Source organism: Molothrus ater, chromosome 8 (assembly GCF_012460135.2).
Source record: "Molothrus ater isolate BHLD 08-10-18 breed brown headed cowbird chromosome 8, BPBGC_Mater_1.1, whole genome shotgun sequence".
NCBI classification, from domain to species: domain Eukaryota; kingdom Metazoa; phylum Chordata; class Aves; order Passeriformes; family Icteridae; genus Molothrus; species Molothrus ater.
In genome coordinates this window covers 1,252,828-1,271,497 of record NC_050485.2, presented here as the reverse complement: position 1 = coordinate 1,271,497, position 18,670 = coordinate 1,252,828, and the positions used below count along the sequence as shown (strand labels likewise).

At 44.7% G+C, this 18,670-nt stretch overlaps 1 protein-coding gene across 1 annotated transcript; it reads right to left on the bottom strand.

Moving 5' to 3' along the window:
* Nucleotides 1-1,919: 1,919 nt before the first annotated feature.
* Nucleotides 1,920-18,186, bottom strand: SIRT1 (sirtuin 1). The gene is made up of 9 exons (XM_036385737.1): nucleotides 17,748-18,186; nucleotides 15,212-15,328; nucleotides 14,054-14,295; nucleotides 12,643-12,795; nucleotides 11,416-11,563; nucleotides 8,965-9,044; nucleotides 6,118-6,304; nucleotides 4,841-5,398; nucleotides 1,920-3,975 (listed from the first exon to the last, which is right to left on the bottom strand). Exons 1-9 carry the CDS (start codon nucleotides 18,184-18,186, stop codon nucleotides 3,653-3,655), a joined length of 2,247 nt encoding a protein of 748 aa, XP_036241630.1. The 3' UTR covers nucleotides 1,920-3,652.
* Between the last annotated feature and the right edge of the window lie 484 nt (nucleotides 18,187-18,670).

Genomic DNA, 18,670 nt, shown 5'->3' with positions numbered 1-18,670 from the left:
GTGCCATGGTCAGAGCCATGGTCAGAGAGCACCTGGGAGTGTGTCCCTTGAGAAACAGTCCTTGAAGGACCTGTGGTGGTGTCCCTGCTTCCACCTGCATCCCCCAGGCAGGTCAGGGGAGGCTCTGGGCGTGCCTGGCTGGGGTTTTGTGGGCTGTTGTTTCCAGGGCTGCTGTGAGCAGCTGCAGCTCAGCTCCTGGAGCTGCTGTGACTGTGCTGCTCCTGAGAACTGCTGTGCTGGTTCATCTGGGGCACAGACCCTCTCCACCTGCAGCTACAGGTGCTTCCAGAAGGGTATAAGGAGAGGGAAATGGGCCTCCAGGAGCTCTGGGAGCCCTGTCCCAGCTGAATTTGCCCAGCTCCTTTCCAAGGTCCCAAGGCAGAGAGCTGCACAGTTGGTGAATGGTTCAGACTTTACTTCAGTGCCTCTGCTTTTCTGAGCCTTGGGCCTCCTGCTGGGGCAGAACCAGCAGCTCTTTTCCCTTGGTGCACCATTATCAGGATCATTAATACTGTTATTTTCCTACTGAGTCCTAACAGTCTGTGTCTTCTTGAAAGTGCCTAGCAGAGAGTAACTCAGGGTCCAACTCCATGACTTCTTGAGGATTTACAGCTAGCTTGGTGCACCATTGTCACCTAGACATGGCCAGTTGTTTTAGCCTGAAATTCAGCCTTTTGCACTGGGTTTTATTCTCCAGTCACTTTGTAGATAGGTGTATCATGCAAATAAATGCAGCTGCTTTTCCATTTGGCTGTTCTGGTTCAGTATTTAAGCATAGATTATTAAGCTTAAGGTACTCCCCTGGGTCTTCTTTTCTCACTTTTTTCAGTTTGATTCTGGGTGCTGGTTTCATTAGAATGTTGTGCTCCTGTTTCTGAATTCAAGCCAGATTCATAGAAAATACATGGCCATTAAGAAGAAGTTATGAGAAGATGTTTAAGTATGTGCTTCTTTAAATACTTTTGCAAGGTCATTATTGTGTCTAATGTACCAGAATAGGCTGGAAGGTGGCTGGGGAATGGCAAACAAATGCTTGTCTTTGCTTTTTTTTCAGGGCATCTATTCAATATAAATACTAAGGGCTAAGATGCTTTCATAGGGTAGTTGTGTAAATTATCAGAAAAAATAAGTGATCTCCTCTTCTGAGATTGTACAGAGTACAGCTGGACCTGGACATGCTCTGCCATGCTTCCAGATTTCCTGCAAGGTGCTGACTACTTTGGAATAACAAAAAGTTGTGACAGCAAATGTTTTCTCAAGCCCACCATTGGGCTCCTCACCATGTTAAATACAGCACCTTGCTGAGGGAAAAGGGCAGGGTGTGAAATGGAGGAGTGAGAGATAGTTTGGGGTTCTCTTCTGTTCAAATAATATTATCAAAGACACAAGAAAGAACAAAATGCAGAACTTCATCTAAGTGCAGAAAAAGGTGCAGCTGGTTCTATTCAAGAGGAAAATGTTTTCAAGTCATTCAGAGTAGTAAGTAATTGATAGAAAAACATCTTGTGTGTTGAGTCTGTTTTTAATACTTTGTGCCTCAAGTGTGTGAGTTTTATCACCTCTGGGTTTTTTTCTGCCAATACAAATCAATTTCTGTTTGAGAGGTGGTGGTTCAGAAGTGCAGTGGAATCATCCAGCAGTGAGGTGTTCCACAGTGGGAAGCTGATTAAACTGGCCCTGAGGGCCACTGGAAGGGATCTGTTGCTGTCTGGGGTGTGCTCAGCACAGCTGCAGCCCCCAGGGAGCCACAGGACAAACCCAGAACAATCCAGGGCAGCTGCATGCAGGCTTTGCCAGGGGCAGGTGGAAAAAAGCCATTCCAAGTGTGATGCCTTCCATTAGCCAGGGTACACCTTGACTTCATAGGGCATCTTTGGTAAGTCTGTAAGGTATAGCTAGAAATTAATGGAAACCAGAAATCAAATGACAATTTTAATAGACTTTAGAACAGAGTGTACGAGTATAAAACACTGGTTTTGTATTTCAAAAGTTGCAGGAAGATAGCCAGTCATTTTAAACAGTCTTCTACAAAACATATGCCAGTAGATTACATAAAAGACACTATATACAATATAAAAGAGCAGAAACCAATCCTCACTGTAAAAATAATTTAAAACAAAGTATTTCAATTTAAAATATCTCCTATAGCACAAACTAATACATTGTGACATGCAAGTGAAAACTAAACATATTGCATTCTTTAATGTAGCCAAATAAGAGCTGTGTTAAATTTGGACAATGAGACGACATGCCAACATTTCCCGATGAATACAGGAGGCTGTTCTTAAATATTTATTAACTGTTGGTTTATGTTCAAAGAACAGCTACTATACATCTTCCAAAATGTAATAAATATTAAAGCAAAATATATGAATAATCTACATCGTTGAGTTCATTTGGGCCAATGTTGAAAAAGTGGTTTATAGAAAAATGCTGTTTCACTGACTACTGCACTGTGCAATTGTACAAAATAGTTCTAAAGGCTTGGAAACAATCTGCACTTGAACATTTGCAACATCCAGTTTTAAGGCAGCCTCGCACTTGAGAGAGCAGAGTGGGAGAAGCCGCTTTGCTGTCGTGTCCAGGGTGGAGCTGGCAGCTGGAGGAGATTTCCCAGCTCAGTCAGGAGCTCAGGCCAGCAGGAATTAATCCACGTGGAGCTCCTTGGCAGCATAAACAGAGACTCCCACCACTGGAGTCAGTCTCTCCTGGGCTTGGTGCATCCGTGAGCACAGAGGAAGAGCTTCATTTCTGCGCCTTCTCACACTGGGAGGAACACTCTTCTCAACTCTGTTCCACACAGGAGCCTTGGCAATTCCTCAAATGCTATTTATAAAGCAATCTGCTCTAGATGTGGCCGCTGGGTCCAGCGTGACAGCCTCTGACTGGGGGGATCCTTTCTGTTTAAAATGCTGGATTCTCACTGCTAGGGAGCCAATGTCAACAACGTTTCATGTCCACAGGAAGTCAAACACTCAGCAACCTCAGCATTTTCACAGCACTTCTTGATCAATCTAAAAACCATTGGATTCCTCAAGTGCTGCTGTCTTGTTTCCATCTCGCTATCTGCTTGCAATTAGGTTTGTCTCAAACATACAAAGGAACTGTTAAAGCAAAAAAAAATTAGCTGCCACAGTAGGTCTTAGAAAATGCCAGTGTTTAATGACAGACTAGGCGTGAATGAAAGGTTCAGCAGAAGCGTAAGAAGATTTTAAATAAACCAAAGTGTTACAAAGCAAGAGGTGTGAAAATACCATTCTTTGGTCTAAATTAGCTGTTCCCTTTATATTAGTTTAACATTCCAATGGCTTTTTCAAAACTGTTTAAAAATAATATAAGCTGAAATTTATTAAGCAAAAATATGTATTATATACATGGATGCCTGATCAGACAGATGAACTTAAAAGTGAACATAGTGACAGTTGTTTAGATAATCCTAGTACCTTAAAAAAAAGATGAGTTAGTGTTGAGTGCGCAGTAATAGATTTTTATTGAAAAAGGTAAAAAACTAAGCATGAAAATCTGTTTTAGTTATTTATAAACACTACATCCTTATGGTTTTGTTGCTCTAAATTCAGACGTAAACATTCATTCTGACATGCCAAAGCTCCTATTGCTGGTGGGAAGTTCCTGTAACCAGTCAGCGATCACTTCACAGCGCGTTGCTCGGATGCTCCATCCCTGCAGCTTCGCTGGTCTCGGCTGATTCCTCAGCTGCCAACTCCTCCTGCTCAGCTCCATCCTCCCCGAATCCAGGCTCCTCTTCCCGCTCGGGAGCATCCTCATCCTCTATGCCATTGTAAAACTCCTCCATCTCACTCTCATCCTCCACATCCAAGCTCTGGCTGCGGCACGAGCCGCTCTCGCTGCTGCTGCCGCAGGAGCTGGAGGAGATGATGTCGTCCTCGGAATCCGAGTACACCTCAGCACCGTGGAAGATGTAGCGGTTGGGTGGCAGGAACAGATACTGGGAACCTGCAACAGGATGTGAACAGTCAGGGACATGCTGGATACAAAAGCTTGTGGTTAAAAGGTGCCTGCATAGATCTGTTTTCAACAGTGACAACTGACAAATCAGATGACAAGAAAAGGCATTTATGCCCACGTGTGTGTATTTATTACGAAGGACAGAAGAAATGCTTCACTGGAAACTCAGTGTTCCTCCTCCACCTCCCTCTGGCACCAAAGAGAATTTATGCTGATTGTTCAGCAGCTGTTTTATGGGAACACATTCCCAGCTAGACTTCCTCTACCTATGACAGAACAGGAGCCCCTGCATGGAGCATCAAAGTCTAAACCCAGCCTTTCCTCTAGAAAATTGCACTTTAATTCCTGACTCCTTACATCAGTTACAAGACTGCACACTGGAGGGCTTCCTTGGAAAGTCTAAACTTTCCTTAAAAACGTGCCTCACTCCAGCTGTGAGATTTTTAAGTCCTGTCATTACTTTGTCTTCCAGCTCTACTGCAATACCAAATCACGCTCTACTGTGACCAGCTTCTGAACACCTCAGGATCAAACTAACTTTTCTGAAAATGCATTTGAAAATGTTACGAAGGGATTTATTTTTTGATACCTACCTTCAACCTCCTAAACTTTAATCTTTTAGGTGAGTATGTAATCACTGATTTTTAAACCTATTATGAAATAGAAAAAGTATTTCCTACTGGCTTCTCCAAAAGAAATAAATGGTTCAATGAGAGTTACGTAGACCCTTGTCTGAACAAAAATAGCCACAAAACCCACTGTCTCAAGAGTAACTTTTTATCACTTTAAATTAAGTCTAGCATAAATGTATCAGCCAAAAGGAAGTAAAATACTGAAAAGCATTAACACTTACCATCCAGCCTTTTGCTAATCTGTTCTTTTGCAGATCTGTTTACCCAACACTTCTTCAATATTTCACTCTTTTCTTTATTTTCTCCATCATTAGATCCATTTTCCTTCATTGTTTCAGAGTTCATTAGCTCACTAGCAGGATTTTCAGGGTTTTCTGATGACACCTGTGTGTCCTGAAGCGTCTCCTCTGAGCAGGTCCCTTTAGTTTCAGAGGCAGGCTCACAGTTTTCTAGCTTACATTCAGGTGGGTGTTGTGACACCACGGCAGTATCGGGTGGGCTCATCCTTCCTGGTGAGCTGGAGCCTTCTGAAATGTTCAGAGGGGTTGGTGGGAGCTCAGCCGAGAGCGCTTCCAGCTCCTTGTGCGGCCGTGGAGGCTTCTCTGTGATTTCCGAGAGTTTGACCGAGTTGTAGCAAAGTTTTGTGTATTCACTACCCAGCCTCTGACACAATTCATTAATAATAACATCACAGTCTCCGAGAAGCTCCACGTCAAAGTGTAGATGAGGCAAAGGTTCCCTATTAATTAAGATCTGAGGCACTTCATGGGGGATGGAACCTATAGATGGAAAAGAGAATTCAAAGGTAGTCACTTGGGTTTTACTTCCAGCATAGACCGACTGAGAAAGCTCAGGCTTCTCTTCATGCCTTCACTTGAACAAAGACAAAAAACCAGCCAGGTCAGGAAGAAGGCAAGCCAGTCCCAAATTTAACAACGGTGGTTTGAGATGCTGTGCCTACTGTAGCCTGCTTAGATGGGATTTTCCCCCCCATTTTTTCCAGTTAAAAGCATTTCTCAATCACTGAGAAACATATGCACAGAAATACTGGCTACAGTAATATTAAAGACTAAAATTAGTACTATAATATCTTCAAATTATGTTGATTTTGTGCATCTGTTTTATGTACCTAAGTGCACATGAGGAATTACTGCTTTTGAGATGCTTCCTTTCTAAAGCCTTCAAGCCTTACTAAAGCATTTCGCAAGCACGGAGAGAAATGAATCTTAGAATGGAGTCATTCAGGTTTGAGAGAGCAGTTTTTCAGATAATAATTTACTTACCTTGAGATCTACCTGGAGTGCAGAAAAAGCATTTAGAATTTGTTACCTTCTCAATTTTGCATTTCAGCTTTATATAGGCAAGCTTTCGTCTTACAATTTAGTGGTGCTCACTGAATTGAGCCAAGATGTTTCTAAGAGCGTGGAGTTCGTTAACTGAGAATCCCACTTCTGATCCAAAATTTGTAAAGAAAATATTACCAGAGACAGTCACTTACTTGGGATCAATGCTACTGGTCTTACTTTGAGTGAAGACCCAATGACAATGAGGAGATCCACTTCATTTTTGTCGTACTTCATGGCACGGTGGAACTGCTCAGGCAGGTTCTCCCCAAAGAACACAATGTCCGGCTTCATGATGGCCAGCGGCTCCTCGGGGGGACAGCGGGGACAGCGGGGCACCACCTGCACACAGCAGCCAGTTACTGCCTGCAGGGCTGCCCTCCGAAACACTGACACCTCCCAGCCCCTGTTACTGCCTGCAGGGCTGCCCTCTGAAACACCGACACCTCCCAGCCCCTGCTACTGCCTGCAGGGCTGCCCTCTGAAACACTGACACCTCCCAGCCCCTGTTACTGCAGGGCTGCCCTCTGAAACACTGACACCTCCCAGTCCCTGTTACTGCCTGCAGGGCTGCCCTCCGAAACACTGACACCTCCCAGTCCCTGTTACTGCAGGGCTGCCCTCTGAAACACTGACACCTCCCAGGACCTGCTACTGCCTGCAGGGCTGCCCTCTGAAACACTGACACCTCCCAGTCCCTGTTACTGCAGGGCTGCCCTCTGAAACACTGACACCTCCCAGCCCCTGCTACTGCCTGCAGGGCTGCCCTCCGAAACACTGACACCTCCCAGCCCCTGCTACTGCCTGCAGGGCTGCCCTCCGAAACACTGACACCTCCCAGCCCCTGCTACTGCCTGCAGGGCTGCCCTCCAAAACACTGACACCTCCCAGCCCCTGCTACTGCCTGCAGGGCTGCCCTCTGAAACACTGACACCTCCCAGCCCCTGCTACTGCCTGCAGGGCTGCCCTCTGAAACACTGACACCTCCCAGCCCCTGCTACTGCCTGCAGGGCTGCCCTCTGAAACACCACATGTGCCACAGCAGGAGTTTCTCCTCCAAAAGGTTACAGGTGTTGCACCCACAAAAGTACAGGGCACTGTGGCAGGTAGCTGGCTAAGAGCATCCAGGACAAGAACAGAGGCCAGAACTTGCTTGGTCTCCATTTTAAACTTTTCTAATTCCTCAGAAACAGAGGAGAATCCTGCTTCACTAACCAAAGTGGCCACTAGTTAGATTTGTGGAGAAGTAGATTCCCTTTTTTCCTGAGCCAGGGAGTTTTCTGATCTTTGGGACCTCTTTCAATTCTTCCCTATCTAAAGACTTTTTAAGAGAGAAGAAAAGCAAGAAGGTGAGTGAAAGAGCTACACACAATACTGAGCAATTTCCTTCTAATAGTACAAGTTTTTTCAGCTGTAGTGCTAAAATATAAGACTTCACAATAAATCCAAGGAGCTGCAATCATACAGAAACCATCACAAGCTACAAATTAGAGCTAGAAAGGTGAAAAGATATGTACATTACTTATTGGAATAGAAAAATACCTGAAAACTGACATTTAAATGACAAGTCCCTACTATACAGAGAACAGCTGCAGAAAAAATAATATAGAATGTTGTAAGTTTAAATGAAAGAATTAATTTTATGGATGCCTGCAGTGGGACAGAAGACAATACTCTCCAAATTAGAAAATATCACAAGTAGAAGGTCTTCCTCTAGTGTCAAATGATCTTTCCCAAAAATTCCAGTGTTTGAACAAAAAAAAAGCCTTTTGGGATGGATGCCTTGTGGGATAAGAAGAATTTGGCACAAGAGCTAGGAACTGGTGTGGTGGAAACCTTCACCCTGCACCCAAGCAAGAAAGCACTCAATAATCCCACAGTCAAGGGAAACCACCTAAAGGATTCCCCAAAAAGGAGCAGATGGCTAAAATGAGTCTTGAACTTTCCCCTCAGATCTTTATATATTAGAAAGAGAAAATCTAACTCCAGCCAGCTGGCTCTGGAGGTAAAGGAGCTAAAAATATCTGTAGGATGTTCTTAAAAATACTATTCTTAATAGCAGAGTAAACCAAATTTCACATTCAGTAATTCAGTGTTACAAGGCTTCAGGCTTATGAGATTCACATTTCTTAAAGCTTTAACTCAAACATCTCTTCTGAAAGGCTTTCAATGAATTCCATTTCAAATGTAATGCCTGAAGGATTTACATCCCTTCCATGTTTCTCATCTAAAGTTGCAACTGTGGACTCTGAAGCATTTATCAAAAAAACCAATGAGCCTGTGGAGAGTCCTCTTTCATTTGCATAAACAAGATCATTTTGATCACAGAATCATCTCCTCTGCTCCTTCAAAAGAAGGGGAAGAAGAGCAAAGGCAGAGAGGGTCTCTCCAGGTCAAAGGTTCCTCTGCTCTGACAGAGCAGAACCAACTCCTGCCTTGCTCCCAGGTCACTTGACACCCAGACATGGGGAGTTTGGAACATGGAATAGTTCAGGAGTCCTAGGAACACCAACACCCCATTTGATCCTTGCTCTAGCCTGCTCTGTGGTTAGCAATTCCTCCATGTATCAGCTGCTGTTTGAAACACGTTTTCAGTAAAGGAAAATGCTCAAAGAGCATCCAGTGTTATAAAAGGTTAAGAATGCTTTCTCAGTGTGACTATAAGTTCAGATCAACACAAACTAGGTATAAATCCAGCTTTTTGCTTACCATTAAACCTCTACTTTTTATCAGAGGAGCCATTAAAAATGGACTCTTAAGGTTTTGTTCTGATTTTTGCCATTACCTAATTTTTGCAGTATGGTATTTGAGTATACTTCTAAATACCAGAGGAAATGCTAAAATACAGAGAGGCACTTCTTTGAAATACATGCAGAGATATGGAGGCTTTTAAAAGCAGATCTTGTAAGCAATCCCAGTATGATGGTTCAGGGTTTGGTGTGGGGTGTTTTTGAGTTAATTACTTATTAGAAAGCTGCAGTGAGTTAAAGTAGATTTTTTACCTGATTGAAAATATCTCCTCGAACAACTTCACAATCAACTTTGTATTTACAGATCAGGCAGGAAGCTGTTGCAAAGGAACCTGAGGGGAAAAACCCGAATGGTAGCATCAGGATTTTTAGTGATTCAGATTTGGTCTTAAGCCCAAGCTGTTTTGACAAAAAGGCTGTTATGTTGCAGTGCTACAGAAATCAGGCATTAAAAAAGGTAATGTAAAATTAAGAGGAGATCCTTGTAATACTAGAGTTGTTGCTGTTCTAGGTGTTAGTCAGCAGAAATCTTGTTTTAGGAGTAGCCATGTACCACATGCATGCCAACACAAATGATTCTGTGTCCTCTCATTCCCCTGAGCTGTGCAAGCACAGACAAGGAGCAGAGAACAGAAATTGCCCTTCTTGTTACACAGCAGTGGTGCTGCACAGCATCAGCAGCACAGGAACCCACAGAGCACAGAATAACTGAGGAAATACATTAGGAAAGACAATATGCTTTCAGGGTATTGTATCTGGGTAAGACAAAGAGAGTGAAAGCACAGAAAAACCTGGAGCAGATCATTTATGAGCAACTGGCAGCTCAGCTCTGCTGATCACTGCAGGCCTGCAAACAGCACAGCTTCTGAAACCTTGCTCAGCACTGCAGCTCCCCAGAGTGAGGGATTCCAAGGACTATGGGAGGTGTGACAGTTATTGGCTCATTCTAATTAGCTGATTGTAATAATTCAGAGCTTCTTACAGCACGTTAGGGATGTCTGTCAGGCTCACAGACCCAACTCAGAGGCATCTGCTGCACTTCTCTGCAACTCCATAATGTGAATTATTGTTCACCAGCAGAAGTCTGGTGCCCATGCATGAGCCATTCCCAGGCCACAGCCTCTGCTCACTCAGCTCCAGCAATGGCAAGGAATACAATCTAATTTCAGATGCATGGGTTGAATGCAAGAGCCATTTTAAAAACAGCAGAATGCATCTCAGACACCACAGTTCTCATAGGAGGAACTGTACTGTAGGTGTGCAGTGACAGATGGGGCTGAAGGTTCACATAAGAACTCCCCAAATCACTGCAAGGTTCTTTTTTAACTCCTCATGATTAACTTGCCATTGCCCCAGCCACAGGAAAAAGTAGAATAAGTAGAGCAGTGTGAGCCCCCACAGAAGAGTTTTGGTTTCTCTCCAGCCACCATCATTAGGCAACAACCATTTGTTAAAGAGCAGCAGCTGTAGGTCAGATAAAGCTTGGTGGGCTCAAAACAACCTTTGCTAATTTTCAAAGGCCTCAAAATCTCCAAGTGCAGATGCTTTTAAAGCATCTCTGTCATTCAGAATCACCTTATACAGGACAGACACTAAAGATGGTCTGTGATCCATCCCTGCAGTGTGCAACTGTAAAAATGGGGAGCTTGAGCACAGCAGTGATGTGCAAAAACCCAGCCAGGTAAGGGGTTTGTGATAAATGCCTCAGATGAAATGGCAGCCAAAAGAAAACGTGTGACACACTGAGCACAGATGGAAACCAGCCCTGGGGCTGGGAGCTGACTGGCAGAGTGCTGTGTGCTGCCTGGGCTCTGTTCAGAGCACTGTGCTTGCTCTGCCTGGAGAATCCAACCCCACAGATCTGCACTGAGCTGAGCCTTGGAGGTATGGAAACCATGAGAGTCTGGCCCCTGGCAAAGGTGCAATTAGATGGATGGGCTTTACAAACATGCCAGTGCTGCTTTTAGATGATTTATGTGTCTGAAGTTCACTAAATGATCCAAACATGCATTTAAGAACTAATTTTCTGAATACTTTTCTTGAAAATTAATCCTTGGACTTTCAGCTTGACATATGCAAGCCCTTGAAAACGGAAAGCATTTGTATCAAGCAATTAAAGCAATTCCACTTAATTAGGCTTCATAATTACAGAATCTGTATGACACTGAAGGTGTAACAAGATGATCTTCAGTTCAACTGAACTGGTGATTAATGCTCAATGTTTTATACATGAGGTGGAGTCACTGAAGTGTCAGGATATTTTCAGATTTCAGTGGAATATAACCTAAATAAAGAATCAGATAACACTCAGACTCCCATTTCATAGGAGGAATGAAATGGAATGGGCAGTGAGAGGGACCTATGGCAAGACTGGTTTCCATGTCATGTTGTCACAGAGATCAAGAAGCACCAAATGCATTTTAGAAGTTACAGTCTAAGCTTGTGCCAACAGGGTGTGGATCTTCACTGATACACAGACCCTTCATCAAGCTCAATTCCCAAAAGGAGTTATTTCAACTTGAAACACTTCTGATTTAAATATGTAAGCTGTCTAAAACAAAACTTCAGCATTTAAAAATCAGAATATTTGTTGGCAAGAGACAGAAATTCAGGAAAGAAAGTTTAATTCCAACAGTGATTACCCTGTCACATGCACCAGTAAGAATTCCCACAGGGAACATAAGTGAAACTAAACACACTAACCATGGCACTGGATTATCCTTTGGATCCCTGCCACCTGCTCCAGTGTGTCTATGTTCTGAGTGTAGTTGCGAAGGAGTTTTCCTTCTTTATCCATCAAAGCGATGAACTTGTGACAGAGAGATGGCTGGAACTGTCCTGGGTAGATTTCCTGGGGAATTCAGCAGCACATTAGACACTGGATGTGGATACAGAGTTTACCTGAGCTGGGCACTGTCCCAGCCATCCCAGAGCCCTTCCCCTGGTCCCTCCCTGTGCCCTTGGCCACTGCCCTGGATCCAGCTCCTCTCCCACTGCTCAGCTCCTCAGCCTGGCAGGAGGAACTGCTCCCTGCAAGCTGGGACTTTGGTTCTACACAGCATAAAAGCAATGTTCAGATCTTTTTCTGGTTTTGAGAATTATGAAATAGGAAAGCTTTCTCGCCTTTGTTAAGTGTCGAGTGACCTCAATATTTGTTACTAGAAACATGTATTCTGATAGACAGAAAAGGAAGAGGAGAAGTGGAAAAGCAGAAAAGTAAAAAGTATCAGCTAAGTTAGATTTGGACTTTTCTGGTAAAAGCTGTGTGTAGACAGGTTTCAAGTAAGTTGATTTTTTTGCTTGCTGTGGTGTTTTTTGGTTTGGGGTGGGTTTTTGTTTGTGGGGGTGGTGTTTTTTTAATATTAAAGCCCAAAGGAACCAAGTATACTAATGAGCATCGAAATTTGTTAGTATCTGGATAGAAGGCTTTCAGAGAAAGCCAAGCAGAGAAAGAATGCACTGGGTTTTCTTTTCCAATCTTTGTAACAGGACAGACCAGTAGTATGAACTGTTAGCAAATGGAAGAAAGAATGAGCACAACCAGTGGTGATTGATTTTCACAAGTTCTCACTGGTCCTATAGAAATTCTTATGTCTTGGGTTTGATTTCTTTTTGGTCCCAAGGAAAGTAAAGACTAAATGCAATTTGGTTTGGTCTTTTTTTTTTTGTTTCTCCATATGTCTACAGTTTCTACAATTCCTTCTTATCTAAGAGACATAATCACTGCTTTTGATACTGTTTAATATCACTGAGATCTTTTCAACCATCTGAAATGGTTGTTTATATCATGAACTTACAACAGGAACAGTAAAATAAGCTTGAAAAAGAGAGAGAATGTTGCTGAGCAGTTTCTAGTTTTTATCAGAGTTATGCATTTTAATATTGTCATCTGCCTTTACGACCAAGACAAGAACTGCTGGAAAACCATACCTTTGCAAACTTAAAAAACGGCCTGGGGTCCTTTCTGAAGTATTCTATATCAAACATTGCTTGAGGATCTGGAAGGTCTGGGAAGTCCACAGCAAGGCGTGCATAGATGCCATCTCTGGATCTAAAGTCAGGTATTCCACAAGACACTGATACCTGAAATATATTGTTGCAATCTGAAATAAGTGAAACTACATATTGGACCATAAAGTGTTGTTCTGGGAAACCACATTTCTGTATGCTCAGTGCTCAGAAACATTAAGAACAAAACCAGCCTGAGTTCTCTGTATTTATTTTCTTTCTTTTTTTTTTTTTTGGTCCAATATAACAATTCCCAAATCACAATCAGGAGAAATGGCACAGAAACAAAATCTGACAAGTGGACAAAAATCCCTTTAGTACAGTCTGCACAGGTAGTAACAGGATACCAGAACTTGCTTTTACCACTGGAAGTTTTGTAAGATGTGAACAAAAATTTAGAGCATTATTGCATTAAATTTAGTTATTAATTGTTCACTGATCTGCCAACTCAGGCTTAGATATGGTAGTTGATATTTTAAATTTTTTTTACATGCTAACACAGTAACAGAATAGTCTTGCTTTTAATAAATATATATTCTTGCTTCTGAAGAATAAACCCCTTTTGATAGAAGTTGTTTATTGATAAACATTGCTTATCAAAGCATTGTAATAGTCAATAAGGACTGAAACCATTGTCTCAGACTACCCCAAAATAGCATGGGAAGAGGAGGAGAAACAGGTGTATGCAAGTATGGAGAGAGCAGGATTGGGAGTAGCAGCGCTCTTGTAAAAGTTGATTTGAATCACTCATCTGCTCTGAGTCGTGTCACACCATCTGTGTGTGAACAACAGAAGCAAGAAATGATCTGGTGCACAGGTACTGAGCTGCAAATGTGCAGCCGTGCAGAAATGTTCTTTAGTCAGTGAGTAACTTTATCACCATCACAAAGCACCATGTGCTGAAAGTAACATTCAGTCTGCAGAAATCCGATCAAACTGTCCCTATGATTGATCATACTCCTCCTCAGACCCCCAACTCTTTTCTAATCCTATTCTTCCAGTCCCTCAAGCTCCATCTGGGATTTTAAGAGATCCACTGGGATTTTGTTTACAAAAGCCATCCCCTTTGTCTGAAGACTAGGATAGAAAAAGTTCTGGACAGGTAAAGTGCTCTCATTCTGTAACTGTTTTGCACGGGAGCAGCTGTTCACAAGTTTCTATGTCTAAGAATATTTTGTTCTGAGAAGAGAGATGGAGTTATTTCCAGTGGAAGCTGCAGTCCCTGCAGTGGGCTGGACTCTCCCCCCAGCACAGTGCCTTGCTCCCACCCCTGCATGCTGCACTGAACCAACCTGGTTTCACATTTGCACACCAACGCTGCAGCAGTACCTACCCCAGCTCCAGTCAAGACCATGATCTTCTTGCACTCCTGCAGAAGTTTCACAGCATCATCAATGGTGTTAATATCTTTCCTCTTCTTCCTCTTTGGTGGCTCTGAAAGGATGTTTATCACAATTTGCCACAGAGTCATGTCATCCAGTTCAGGTGGAGGGATGGTTTCTGGTAGCAGGTCCTTCAGAATCGTCCGTGGGTCTGTACCCAACATAAGATGCTGCTGAACAAAAGTGTAGGGACCTAAGAAAATTAAAAAATACAGATATTTAAAACAGAGTCAGGTACTGCAGATGATCATGGTTATTGTTCCATTTACTAGTGCTTGCTAGTACAGTTTCATTAATCCAATTTAATGCTCCATTCATCAAACCCCCTGTATTTTGGTCTAAACTCTGAAGTGAGAGCTGGGCATTTTATTTATCATTATTTTATGTTAACTCATGAAAGATTTCATAGAAAGTCAAGTAAAAATCCCAGTTTCCAGCAAAGTTAACCTCTTTTAGAGGTGCAACGGGATTTTCACAATGTGTCTCCATCTGTACTTTCCCAACATTTGGTATTTACAGGAATAAGCTGAAAACAAACAAAACCAAACAAACAACAAACATGCACATACTTTCCAGTGGTATTATAAACCATCACTCTAAACAGACACATAGAGCCCAGAAATCCATGGATTTTTCTTGGTTTTTTTGGTCATCTAACATGAATTACTTCAGACATTACCTCCTCAAGCCATTAAAAGATTGATCTTTCCAAAAACACTCAAGATGAGGGCTCACTGTCCTAAAATCATACAGGGATCATCTTCTTGTCCCTTAAAGAGTTAACACTAAGTAGGCAGGCTATAGAAATATGCCATAAATTAGTCTAATTTAGTGAACCTGTGTGTATACTTTTAATAGGGATTGTAGCAGGATTTCTATTCAAGAAAAAAAAATAAGACATTGACAATTTAAATCAAAATACAGCAAGTTTCAAGGGGTTCATTTTTAAACTCCTTAAATAACATACAGAATACAGCCAACACCTCTAAACTGTTCAGAAGCACTAATTGCCAATATGTTTGCAACAGGAAAAATAATTTGAATACTGGGGAGGATTAAGTGACTGTTCAAAGGCAAAGAGCATCCAAGAACATGCTCCAGGCTTCTACCTATACGTGGTCTTGGGGTCCAGTCACTGGAGCTTGCATGTGAGGCTCTGTCTTCTTCATCACTGTCACAGGAGTGAAAGCCATTGGCTATGATTTCATCGCTGAGGAGGAAGTTATCTGCAAGACAGCACGAGCAGGGGGTTACACTCCAGCCCAAGGGCATGGAGTATCTTCAAACAGATCACAAAAACAAAAATCTCACTCTCAATTGGCAGTTTTGTCACTTAGGCACAGAAAATGTCTATTTTTCTCCACATTTATAGATATATTTCCAAGCTGTTGGTAGATTTACTGCAGGGTTTGCTACCTCAATGCTGGGCTTCAGGGGACTGCATGACCTTGTTGAAAGCTCATTCTCTGAAGTGTTGGGCATTATGGATATTTCACCATAGAAAAAATCCAAACCTTTTAAAAGTATAATTAAAAATGTCTTTCCCCTACAATTGTCACTGCATTCAGCTCATTGAAAAACTGGGTGAAATGAAAACGTTGCCCTTGCAGACAGATCTTTGACTAGGTTTTAAGAGCATTTTAACAGCATTTTGAAAGAAACCCACAAGTGCTCATTTGCTACAACAAATTCACAGGATTTGGTGAGGGTGTTACCTTGCAGCTCAGCTGTATTTGCTGACCACATACACAATTTATAGTATTTCACTTGTGACACAGAACATGCTCCCCTGAACCACCTTCACTCAGTTTCTCTCATCCATTTGCCCCTGCAGCTGGGTCTGCTGCCAGTCACCTCAGCTGAGCCCGTGGCCCTAAGCCAGAGAAACTCAATCTAACTCCATCTCAGACCTCGATGAACCAGCCCAGGGCAGAACAAGGCACTTGTTCTGTAACACAAGTAACTTGTGTTACTGAGCTCACACTGAAGGGGAAATCTACATTCCAACCTGAGCAGCTTATTAAAACTTAGACAACTCAACCTTTTTTACTGGCTTTAGTAGAAATACCCTCAGCACCTGTAGATTCAGTTGATGAAAATCTAAGATATAAACAAAGAACAAATTTCAGTCATGCTCTGTAAAGCAGAGTCACTAATGTAGTTCTCAGTCTCTTATCTGAAGAACTGAAGAAGCCCCTGCACTATTTTAGCTGTTATTCCACTAGATTCTTAAATAAAGAACATCACAAAACACCACCATTTTTTATTCACAGGTTGTGTTCTTCTTCAAGTCCTTCTCCTTGTTGGCATAAATACTTTATTTTTGATTAGAAAAGAAAGAGGTCAGTGACAGAAATTTGTTGTTGGTTCTGGCTGTCTTGTTCTTCTAAGGCCACAGGAGCTCACAGACAGTACTATTATTAATCTATTTATTTACAGCATTTCAGTTCCATCTCGTTATGCATGAAGTCAGTGAAGATATTGAAAATTTTGAAGAAGGAAAAGGTGCATTAGCAGACATCAGTAACTGTGAGGCGCAAGTTTAACTTAAGAAACCTTCATGGCTTCTGTATCAAGCAGCAAAGCTTACATTGTGAAAGGCTCCTCACACACAGGCCACAGAGCCTGGGATTTAGGAAAGAGAGACAGATACAAGCAGGATAAAGTAACAGTTTAAACTGTAACACTCCCTGAGTACTTCTCAAAGGACAGCAGGCGTAATGCTGGCCAGAACTAAACCAGGCACAGCAAAACATGCCTGAGGCTCGGGGGGACCTGAGCAAAAGGCTTCGTGTAAGGCACTGGTTAGAGATCACTGGCTTAGCTCTGAGCTGCTCCAATGGAGGATTTCAATACTGAGGCTGGTCCAGGTTTATTCTGTACCTGTTCCTTTTGGACTGCTTTTGCACAGACAAAAAGTTTCAGTAGAGTTTTACTATAAAGTATCTTTAACTGCATTCCAAGATAAAATGTAAAGACTGTACTGGCAGAATGCAGTGGCTGATACATTTTAATAAATCTTTCCAAAACACTGCTTTAAAAAAAAAGCCCAAAATTACCAAGTCCAACAAAACACAACTCAAACCTGATCAGTTTGTACTGGGAGGTACTTTCACAGTGATGCTGCCCAACAGTACACTTCAAATATGGTCTGAAAGAATTTAGAAAGATTATAGTTTAGTTTTCTGCAGCAGTCACTCAAACCTTAGCCAAGACTGTCACTTGCAGTTCTTTAAAGAACCAGTCAAGGCTGCTGCTCCTGAGCCTGTGTGCAAGTTTCTAAGGATGAAAAATACAATAATTAACACGGCAGAGATTATGAAAAGGAAACCGGGCTTATCATTTCTCGTTTTAATAACTTGTTGCCAGCACCACAGCAGAATAACCGTTTCCAGGGCTGAAGCCGAGCCGCTGTCCCCGTGCGGCACAAGCCGTGCCGTACCGGGCCGGGCCCGGCGCTGCCCCGGCCGGCGGAGCCGCAGGGCCCCGGGGTTCGCTCCGTGTGCGGGGCCGGGCCCGCGGCGCTCCCCGCGCCCGGCCGTGACACCGCGCCCCGTGCGACACCCGGGGCCGGCGCCGTGCGGGGAGGAGGGAGCCGCGGAGGAGCGGAGGGAGGGAGGGGAGAAGGGAGGGGTCGGTCCTCACCGGGATGCGGGGCCGGCACCGCGGCCGCCCCGTTCGAACACTGCGCCCGCCCGCAGCCCGGGGCCGCCTCCGCCGCGTCTTCGCCGGGCGCCGCCTCCGCGCCCTCCCCCTGGTCCCGCCGCGGAGGCGGCTCCGCCCGGGGCAGGCCCCGCAGCCCGGCCCCACCGTCCGCGCCGCTCCGCGGCGCCGCCGCCGCCTTGCCGCCGTCCTCCCGCGGCGCCCGGCCGCCATCGGCCGCCGCGGCCGCCACCTCCCCCGGCGGCTCCGCGGGCACGGCGGCGGCGGCGGCGGGCGGCGGCCCCGCGGCGCGGTCAGGGCGCGGAGCGGGCGCGGCGCTCCCCGATCCGCGGCGGTGCCGCTTGGCCGCAGGCTCGGCGCTGTCGCTGCCGGGGCCGGCGGGGCCGCGCGGGCGGAGCGGCGCAGCGTCCCCGTCCGCCATCTTGGCGCCGCCGCAGCCGCCGCCCCCCTCGCGCCCAGCCCCCCCCCCGCCCGCCGCGGGCAGCGCCGCCGCACGTGACCGCGGCACGTGACCGGGCAACAACAAACCAGAGCACGTGACCGGGGGCGCTGCCGGCGTCACGTGGCGCTCGTGCCGCCTCACGCCCCCTCCCTCCGCCGGCCCCGCGATGGCGGCGCCAAGAGCCCGAGGGAGCCTGCGGGGGCCTGAGGGGTGCCATCGACCCGGCCCCGTGCCCTGCCTTCCCTTCCCTTCCGTTCCCGTCTCTGCCTGTGTCCCTCACGGCCCCTCCCTGCCGAGCAATGACAGCGCGCGGTTCCTCTGCACTCCCCGGTCGGCGGCTCCCGGCAAATGGCGGCTCCGCTGTTCGCTCCTCGCCAGCGGCGTGAGAAGCCCTCGGGGCTCACTCTCCGTCAGGGTATCGGACAGACGATATCGCCCCTTCCCGAGGGCGAGCTCCCCGCTG

What these genes read in the sequence shown, in the direction of transcription:
- SIRT1 (XM_036385737.1), bottom strand. Translation starts at nt 18,186, where the DNA reads ATGGCGGACGGGGACGCTGCGCCGCTCCGCCCGCGCGGCCCCGCCGGC. An exon ending in ACCAGTAGCATTGATCCCAA is followed by an intron (nt 5,399 to 6,117) that starts GTAAGTGACTGT and finishes TTCCATCTATAG; the next exon opens with GTTCCATCCCCCATGAAGTG. An exon ending in GATTAGCAAAAGGCTGGATG is followed by an intron (nt 3,976 to 4,840) that starts GTAAGTGTTAAT and finishes ATCCTGTTGCAG; the next exon opens with GTTCCCAGTATCTGTTCCTG.